Source organism: Culex pipiens, unplaced genomic scaffold (assembly GCF_016801865.2).
Source record: "Culex pipiens pallens isolate TS unplaced genomic scaffold, TS_CPP_V2 Cpp_Un0041, whole genome shotgun sequence".
NCBI classification, from domain to species: domain Eukaryota; kingdom Metazoa; phylum Arthropoda; class Insecta; order Diptera; family Culicidae; genus Culex; species Culex pipiens.
Genome location: NW_026292858.1, coordinates 27,930 through 38,182, shown reverse-complemented (window position 1 = coordinate 38,182; position 10,253 = coordinate 27,930). Strand labels below are relative to the sequence as shown.

Genomic DNA, 10,253 nt, shown 5'->3' with positions numbered 1-10,253 from the left:
CCCCCCCCCCCCCCCCCCCCCCCCCCCCCCCCCCCCCCCCCCCCCCCCCCCCCCCCCCCCCCCCCCCCCCCCCCCCCCCCCCCCCCCCCCCCCCCCCCCCCCCCCCCCCCCCCCCCCCCCCCCCCCCCCCCCCCCCCCCCCCCCCCCCCCCCCCCCCCCCCCCCCCCCCCCCCCCCCCCCCCCCCCCCCCCCCCCCCCCCCCCCCCCCCCCCCCCCCCCCCCCCCCCCCCCCCCCCCCCCCCCCCCCCCCCCCCCCCCCCCCCCCCCCCCCCCCCCCCCCCCCCCCCCCCCCCCCCCCCCCCCCCCCCCCCCCCCCCCCCCCCCCCCCCCCCCCCCCCCCCCCCCCCCCCCCCCCCCCCCCCCCCCCCCCCCCCCCCCCCCCCCCCCCCCCCCCCCCCCCCCCCCCCCCCCCCCCCCCCCCCCCCCCCCCCCCCCCCCCCCCCCCCCCCCCCCCCCCCCCCCCCCCCCCCCCCCCCCCCCCCCCCCCCCCCCCCCCCCCCCCCCCCCCCCCCCCCCCCCCCCCCCCCCCCCCCCCCCCCCCCCCCCCCCCCCCCCCCCCCCCCCCCCCCCCCCCCCCCCCCCCCCCCCCCCCCCCCCCCCCCCCCCCCCCCCCCCCCCCCCCCCCCCCCCCCCCCCCCCCCCCCCCCCCCCCCCCCCCCCCCCCCCCCCCCCCCCCCCCCCCCCCCCCCCCCCCCCCCCCCCCCCCCCCCCCCCCCCCCCCCCCCCCCCCCCCCCCCCCCCCCCCCCCCCCCCCCCCCCCCCCCCCCCCCCCCCCCCCCCCCCCCCCCCCCCCCCCCCCCCCCCCCCCCCCCCCCCCCCCCCCCACCCCCCCCCCCCCACCCCCCCCCCCCCCCCCCCCCCCCCCCCCACCCCCCCCCCCCCCCCCCCCCCCTCCCCCCCCCCACCCCCACCCCCCCCCACCACCCCCCCCCCCCCACCCTCCTCCCCTCCTCCCCCTCTACCCCCCACCCCCCCCCCCCCCCCCCCACCCCCCCCCCCCCCCCCCCACCCTCCCCCCCCCCCCCCCCCCCCCCCCCCCCCCCCCCCCGCGCCACCCCCCCCCCCACTCCCCCAACCCCTTCTCCCACCCTCTCCCCCCCCCCCCTCCCACTCACCCCCCCCCTTCCCCCTCCCCCCCCCCCCCCCCCCCCCCCCCCTACCCCCCCCCCTCCCCCCCCCCCCTACACCCCCCACCCCCCACTCTCCCTCCCCCCCTTCCCACCCCCTCCCCCCCCCCTCCACCCCCCCCTCTCCCCCCCCCCCCTCCACCCTTCCCCTACCCCCCCCCCCCCAACCCGCCCATTCTTGCTGACCAGCCAAAACCACACATCCACCACACGCCCCCCCCTCCCCTACCCCGGTCACACAAAAACCACTAGTACCCCCCCACTCGCCCCCCCCCCCCCTGCCCCACATCCCCCCTCTCACAACAACCCCCCCCTTCACCCCCCACTGCCCCACCCGAGCTACTATCAACCTACCCATAAAATCATAACGAAACACTACTCCCGTTCCCTCACTTCCCCCACCTACCCAATACCACACCACTCTGGGATACCCAAAACACTCCCCAGGATCCCCTACATTCTCACCAAAGAAGTTCAACAACAACTTGCCCCAAAAACCCCCTCACCCCGTACCCCCCACACTCAACACCCCACTTTCACCCTACGCCTCCCCCGTCCCCCGTCCCCCCCCCCACCCCTACCCTCCCATCCCAACACCCATAGACAAGTCGAAACCAAACGCCCATACGCAAGACCCCCCCCCTAGCTCTCGTCGATTCCCACACTCACGCTCCCCCTCACCACACTCATTCAACCAACAACATTCACACCTACACCGAAAACGTACACCCACCACGCAAAAAGACACCCATCGTACAACACACAGCACCGCAAACCCGCCAAGAGCACCCCCGTCAATCCAGCCGCAGTCCCACACCCCCCCAGATAAGACACACACCGCCGCCACGACCAGTCAAAGAGAAAGAGTACAAAAAACCCGAAGCACCACAAGCCCACCCACCACTCTTTCCCACCTTTCCCCCCTACCCCCCACCCCTCCACCGTTCCCCACCCCCCACCCCCCCCCGTCAACGCACGTCCCGCCCACCTCCCCCCCACCACCGCCCCGCCCCACCCCTACAAACCACCCTCCCCAACCGTAATCCGAGTTAAACCACGCACGAACGCCTAAACCCCAACGACCAGACAACGTAGCGGTTCCCGACCACAACAACAAAGTAGTCATAACCCCACCGCGTGTACAGCCTCCCGTACTCCACATCCCAAAAACGCCCAACGGAGCAAGTCACCCCAGCGCCCACCACAACCCCCACAGATCCGAAATAAACAAAAAAGTCAAAACAAGCCCCCCGTCAACCAAGAAAAACAAAAGCAGCTAAAAATGTAAGCACAAAAAAGAAAAAGGGCGCAAAACCAAAACAATAAAAACCCACGCCCCCTCACCCGACAAAAAACGGACAATAAAAAAGCAGAAAGGACAAAACAAAAAGCAAAAACACTAAAACACACAGGCACAAACGCGCAAACAAAAGTCACAAACAAAAACAAAAAAAAAACAACACGTAAACAAACCCCCCCCAACCACGGACAACCCTACCCGCAACACGAACGGTAGCAACCCTCAAAAAAACAGAACAAAAAAAAAGAGGACTAAACGCCAATGCCTCCGCCGAAGCAAAAAAAGCAGCAACACCCCCTTCGTGCCTGAGAAGTAGACCAAAAACAATCCCCAGCGACCCCGAGGTCACGGTTAGAAAAAAAAAGAAAAGGAGTCTCGACCTACACACCCCACCCCACAGCCAACACTCCACCACCCAGGAACCTACAGGGCCCAACAACACCCCCCGTCAACCCCCAAGAGGAAAAACCACAACAAGTAGAAAGCGGTAGCAACCCGAAACGACCCCAAAGCCCAGAAAGTGGCAACCAAAGAACATAAACACACAAGAAACAACACCCCAGAACAGCAGCCCACGGTAAAACCCTACGAAAAAACGACAGCATTTAGAAACACTAACCCAGAAACACAAAGAAAACGATACAACCCCCTCACAAACAGAGACAAAAGAACGAAAACTCACAAAACACAGGACTCCGCGGCCCCAACAAAGAACACGGCCAAAAACAAAAAAAGGACCCAGACACAGACGCCAACGAAGAGCCACAAACCCAGTCAACCAACAGCACAAAAAAAAGGACGCAATAGAGTAGGACCCCCCCACACATCCAAGAAACTACATAACAAAAAGTAAAAAAAAACAAACAAAACAAGAAAGGACCGACTCCACCCACGAAAACCGTCAAAGCTGACGACAACCAACCAGGAGTCACGTGTCACCGCGCAGACGAACAAAAATCACCAGAAAGAACAGAAAAGAAACTTATACAAACAATACACTCAAAAGCGTTCTCAAAAATCCCGACAGTAAAGTTCCCAACACCAGGTTAGTCCAACCCCCGCCCAACATCAGCAGGCGCAAAAGAGGGGAAGATAACACACAATGACCGCATTCTTCCTACGACAAACCACCACCAAATCGAAAGAGAACAAAACAAAATACAAAAATAAACAACAACAACCAAATAAAACGACAATAGAAAATACACCAGTCAACAAAACCCGCACAAACAATAAAACAAAGAAGAAAAAAAAGAGAGAACTACACACGAAACCTCGGTACGACAGTGCCCATCAAACGCACAGACGAGACCAGTGACACGAAGTACGCCAAAGGCAAAAAAAGGGTAAGGAAAAAAAAAGAGAAAAAAAAAAAAAGAAAGTAAAAAAGAAGAAAGGAAAAAACACTCAACAACCCCCACATCACCCCAAAACAGACGAAAGAAGACAACACGAGAGGAAAAAACAATACAAACAACCACTTCCCGCGAACCACCAAAGGCTAAAAAGCAGCGACTACAGAAGAATACAACAGTAAAGTAAAACAACAAACAACTAAAACCTAAACACGTACAGACAAAGTACAGGTACAAGCAAGTCAAAAAGAAAAAAGTCAACAACGACAGTGAAACGGCACAAAGGCAACACGGTAAAAAAAGAAAAACATCCCACACACAGGGGAAACCGCATAACCACAAACAACCAGGAGGACGAAGAGACACAAGGAGACAAAAAAAGAAAAAGAGGGAACAGAAGTCAAAGGAGTACAGTCAAAGTAAAAAAGCCAACCAACGAACAAACAGACACGACGTAACGGAAAGAGAAATATAAGTAAAAAGAAAAAAAAGTAGAATCAAGGCAACACCCTAACACCCCGGGAAAGTACGGCGAGTAAACCCAAAACTATAACACACCAAAAAAAAACATAACCCACGAAAACTAGGCAACCAATTCACAAAGAAAAAGGAAAACCAGTCAAACGAACTCCACCATCGGGCAGGATTCACGACAAAAAAAGTAAAAGGGAAAAAAAAAAAACAACGTAAGAAAAGAAAATGGAAGAACGCACAAAGAAATAAAAAAAAACACCGTAAAAAGAAAAACAGAATACGAGAAAAAAAATAAGAAAAAACATAAAAACCAAGAGAAACGTAAGAAGAAACAGGGGAACAAGAAAAACGGCCAGAAAGAAAAAAAAAACAAGAAAGACAAATAAAAGAACAAGAAACAAAAACAAGAAAAAGCGTTAAAAAGAGAACAAAACAAAAACGAAAAAAGAGAAACACAAAAGAAAAAAAAAAGAACCGAAAAACAGCAAAAAAGGATAGACAGACAGGTCCGAGGAGAGAACAACAAAAGGGCAAAGAAAAGAAAAAAGACAACAGTCAAGAAACGAGAAGAAAACGAACAACGTAATAGAACAAACAACCAACCCGGACAAGGAAAAACCAGAGAACCACAAACCGGCAAGAAAGCAAAGAACAAAAGAGAACAAACAAAAAGGGAAAGAAATAAAACAAAAAGAAGAACACAAGAATAAAAAAAACCGAAGCCCACCAAAGCCCCCGAGCTCAAAAAGCCTCACAGAACCACGACCCCCACCCTGCCAAGAAAAAAAGCACACACACCAAACAAACCCCCCGCACAGACGGGACAACCCCCAAAGCGAAGCACCCACACCGAGTGAACTACAACAACAAACACAGCACGAAAAGAGAAAAACACACCCGAGACAACAAGAAAGACCAGAAACAAACCGGGCAAGAAAAAAAAAAACAGGCAAAGAACCACAGCAACCAAAAAAAAAGACGAGCTCAACAAAAAAGATACACTAACAAGAGTGAAAAACCAACACACAAACATAAAAAGATAAAGAATAAAAAAAGAAACCAAAAAAAGAAAAAACGAAAAGAAAAAAACAGAAAAAGCCAAAACACAAAATAAGACACGAAAAAGAAAAGAAGAAACGAAAAGAAAAGGAAAACAGAACCAACGCGAAACGAACCAAACAAGGACCATCAACCAAAAGCAAAAACTACACACAGCAAAAATAAAAGAAAGTAAGGGAACAAATAAAGAAAAAAAAAAAACCAAAAAGAACCCCCAAAAAACGAACCAAGACACAGGAAAAGACAAAGCAACAAAGCAAGAAAAAAGACACAAGCCAAAAACCCAAAGCAGACAGACAAACAAGCCCAGTAAACCGACACCCAAGACAATCAACGAAACAAGCACGAAAAACCAGACCACGAGACCCCAACACCGAAAGAACACAAGTAACGTAAAAAGTAAAAAAAAAGAACAAGGCAAAAGAAAACACTACGAAAGAAGAAACAAGAACGTGCAAGGACCCTAAAACCAAAGACGGTCGAAAGCAACACCCCGCCACACAGAACCCAAGAAAGCAAACAACAAAGTCCCCCACCCACAACAAGAAACCAACGTATAAGAAACAATACAAGAGAGAAAATAGAAAAATAAAAACAAAACGAAAAAAAAAATAAGAGCTAGAGAAAGACAAGCCAAAACACCCGGAAAAGAAAAAAAAAATCGCCCACACCCAAACGCAACGCAAAAAACAAGCACAAGAAAACAGAAGAGACAAAAAAAAGAAAAGACATCAAGAAAACAAGATAACCACAGTGATAGCAGACCAGAAAAGAAAAAAAAGACAAACATAGAAAAAATAAAGGAGCACACGAAACAGAAGGAGAAAAGAACAATAGCACAAACGAGCAAAAAGACCACCAAAAACGACTACAAAATCAGTAGAAAAAAAAAAGCAGCACGAAAGACACCACCCCAGGAAGAACAAGAAAAAAAAAAGAAAACAACAAGAGGAAATCCAACAATAAAAGCAACAAGACAAAAACAGGCAGAAAGCCAACACCCAAACCCAAACGCAGAACAAAACAACAACACGTCCGTGACAACTGGGTGGGGCCACACCCAAGTCACGCGTTAAAAATACCTCGAGAACGGTACCACCAGAAAAAAAACACGCAAACAGAGAAAAGAAATAATCACGAAAAAGAAAGATACCCAAATAAAAAAAGAAAAACAAAAAAGCGAAAAAACGGTAAAAGATAAAAAAGAGATAGAAAAAAAAAAAAAAACAAAAAACCCAAAAAAAAACATCACAACAAACGAGGCGGTGCAGGAACAAAAAATAACGAAATTAAAACACGCATAAAGCCACCAAAGACAAACACTAACAAGACTAAACAAAGAAAACAAGCACACTTCGCAAGGGTAAGAAAACAAAAAAAAAGCATAACAGAAACAAAACGAAGAAAAACAAAGACAAAACAAAAAAAAAAAAAAAAACAAAGGAAGAACATCACACAACCCAAACAGGGCCAAAGAAGACAAAAAACAGAAAAAAAAAAAAAACAACAAAGAACACCAGAAAAAACATAACAAAGAAACCAAAAAACAAACAAACAACAAGAACAAAAAAAAAGAAAAAAAAAGAAGAAAAAAAAAGCGAAAAAAAACAAAAAAAAAACGACAAAAAAAAAGAAAAAAAACGAAAAGAAAAGAAACAAAAAGAACAACCCACAGAAAAAAAAGAAAAAAAAAAGAAAAAAAAAAACACAACCAATAGAAACAACAAAAAAACAACAACAAGAAACCGCAACAAAGAAACAAAAAAAAGAAGAACAAAAAAACACAACACAACAAAAAGCACAAACAGAACAAAAAAACAAGAAAACAAGACAAAAAAGAAAAAAAACAAAAAAACAAAAAAACAACAAATAAAAAAAAAACGACACCAAACACAGCCGAAAAAAAGAAGAAAAAACCAGGAAAAACAAGTTAAAAAAAAAAGAAAAAAAAAGTAAAAAAAAAGAATAAGGAAAAAAAAAAAAGAACAAGGAAAGAAAAGACAAAACAAAGACCAAAGACAAAACAAAGCCAACACCCACGAAACCCGAAAAAAAAAAAACAAAAGAACAAAAAAAAAAAAGTAAAACAAACACAAAGAAAAAAAAAAAAACAAAAGAAAACGAAAAAGAAAAGAAAGAAGAGTAAAAAAAAAAGAAAAAAAAAAAAAAAAAAAAAAAAAAAAAACCAAAAACAAAAAAAAAAAAAAAAAAAAAAAAAAAAACAAACAAAAAAAAAAAAAAAAAAAAAAAAAAAAACCTAAGTGAGAGGTAGCAAAAACAGGGGCAGCGGCCACAGCATAAAACACAAGTTAGGCAAAAGATAAAAAAACAGGCCAAAGTAAAAAAAAACATTAACAGATAACGAAAAAGAAACAGTCGAAAGCAAAGAAGAAAGGGAAAGAAAGCAGAAAAAATACAAAACGTAATAGGTCGCAGGTAAATATCGAAATAAAAGAAGAGCAGATAAAGGAAAAATGACAAACGGGGTGCGCATAGTACCAAACAAGGTAAAACAAGAGCAAAAAAACCAAGAAGAGCAGGAAAGAAAAAAAAACTCTAAAGCTAGCAGTAGTAACGCACACAACACAGACAAGCCCACACCAAAGCAATACATAAAAAAAAAGAGAAACAAAGAAAAAAAAGAACACGAAAACAAAGAAGGAAAAAAAAAAAAAACAACTACACAAGTACACAAAGAGAAAGAAAGGAAACAGGAAAAAAGAAGGTGGCAGCACCAAGAATAGTAAAAAAAACGGACAAAAGAAAAAAAACAAGAAAGTTAAAAAGAAAGCAAAAAAAAGGAGAGATAGAAAAAAGGGAAAAAAACAAAACACAAACGAGAAACTATAAACACAAGAAAAAAAGCGATAAAAAAATCCGAAAAAAAAGGGGAAAAAAAAAAACAAAAAAAGTAAAGAAAAACAGCACTCAAAAAACAAAAAAAATACAGTCAAAGGTAAGAACCCAAAAATCAAAACGAAACGGCGACCATCAGCACAAGCAGAGAAGAAAAACAAGCATAAACAAAACTAACCACCACCCCCCATAAACAAAACGGCACATACTCTAAACCCAAGAAAAAGCAAAACGCAAAGAGCATAGAAAAGGAATCTGGCGAAAAAAAAGAGTGAAAAAACAAAAGGAAAATAACAAGAGTAGACAAAAAAAACCCCCACAAGGACCCCAACGGACTCGAGTAAGTCAAGCCTCCGTAAGTAGCACAAAAGAAAAGATAAAGAAAAAGCAACAAAAACCCAACAGTGGGCTAAGAAGTAAGGAAAAATGACCACACTCACAAAGTGACAGAATTACGAAAGACAAATCGAATAAAAAGGAAGTAACAGGTAAAAACTGAAAAAAAAGAGGAAACACCACTCGCGGCACCAAAGAACAAGAAACACAGTTAAGAAAACAAGACACGAAAAAAAAGTACGTAAACACCAAGCAAAACCCTCGTAGAAGAAAAAGAACAAAACACAACACCCACGAACGACAGGAGTAACCGACAGGAAAAAAGAAACAAAAAGAAAAACAGTAGACTAACACACCCTAAGTAAGAGACACATTACCCAACACAAAAGTCGACAAATATTCCACCAATCCTCTCCCACGAAACAACACCGAGCACCATAGACCCGAATGGCCCTGATACTCCAAACACAGAAAACGTCGAACCAAAACTGGAACACAGCCTCACCAAACAATACAGGACAAAAACAAGAGATCCCGGACACCTCTCTACCACCACCACCCCTCCCTCACTTCAACTCACAACCAAAACAACAAAAATGCTCAACCACAGGAAAAGGCCCAAAACAGGGGGAGTCAGAGAAAAAAACCTCGCGGACCCAAGTCCACCAGACAAAAAACACCACAGGTTAAGCGGACCCACCAACCGCCTTAGCCACCACGTCTTCGCGAACACGTCGGCGCCCCCGCAGAGGACATGCCACAAAAACACCCGACCCTACCACCCCCGACTTCCCTTGCCCCGTCGCTAACACCTCACCCAACGCAAGCCAACACCCGTACCAACAAAATCATAACAACCAGAAACCGCCAGACAATAACACACCACATCACAGCAACAGACCAAGATCCACACACCCCACTCACCCCCCTCACAAACCCCCCCAACCCCCCTCCCACACCACACCCACCACAACCCACACATCCCAAGATAAATTTCACAACAAAGCAAAAACCACTCCACCACACGCGACCGCCGAATAAGTCAAGTACGTGCAACCAAGGCCCATCGAGCAGTGTAAACAACCGCCCTCACAATTCATCACAACAAAAACAAACAGTAGTACCCCAACATAAGCCACATAATCCGAGCCATCTCCCTCGCCCAAAGCCAACACCTCACAACCCCCCTCTACGTCACCTAAAACTACAGACGTAAAACGCCTACCCTCCCCCCACCCGCCCGACACCCCAATGAACCCTACCTAACACCGACACCGTAATCCTTCACACCCCACCTCCAGACAACGTCACACACACTACAGACTCCATCAACGGGCACAATCCGCTTACAAACCTGCACCATGGCACAGTCAACCGACTGCCCCACATCAAATACGATAACAAACACACTGCCCCAGACGAGACCACCCACACAGTCAAAACCCCCCGAAAACCATGACGCAGAACACCCTCAAAGGACCAGCAAACCCCCACGGAACCCCTCAATCCAACTCCCCTCTACTAGTAACACCATACCGCAACCCCCTCTCCCCCCCCAACAACCAACAAACACACACACATAACCCACCACCCCCCTCCTACCTCCGTCCACCCCAAGGTACACTCACCCCTCAGTCAGCACCAATCTACCAAACCCAGTACACCCCCACCCGGAAAAAAAGTCCACCTCAAACACTTAACCGCCCACCGCACCCCCCCCCACGTCCCCCTCCACCAAGCCAAATC

At 48.4% G+C, this 10,253-nt stretch overlaps 2 protein-coding genes across 2 annotated transcripts; both read left to right on the top strand.

Annotated features, from left to right (window-relative positions):
* Positions 1-6,921: 6,921 nt before the first annotated feature.
* On the top strand, positions 6,922-7,461 carry LOC128093764 (uncharacterized; the record flags this gene model as incomplete). Its single annotated transcript, XM_052711494.1, has 2 exons — positions 6,922-7,008; positions 7,384-7,461. Coding segments are annotated over 2 exons (165 nt in total), but the record flags the coding sequence as incomplete, so codon positions are not given.
* A 328-nt stretch (positions 7,462-7,789) lies between these two features.
* On the top strand, positions 7,790-8,744 carry LOC120431548 (uncharacterized; the record flags this gene model as incomplete). Its single annotated transcript, XM_039596657.1, has 3 exons — positions 7,790-7,920; positions 8,543-8,575; positions 8,724-8,744. Coding segments are annotated over exons 1-3 (185 nt in total), but the record flags the coding sequence as incomplete, so codon positions are not given.
* Between the last annotated feature and the right edge of the window lie 1,509 nt (positions 8,745-10,253).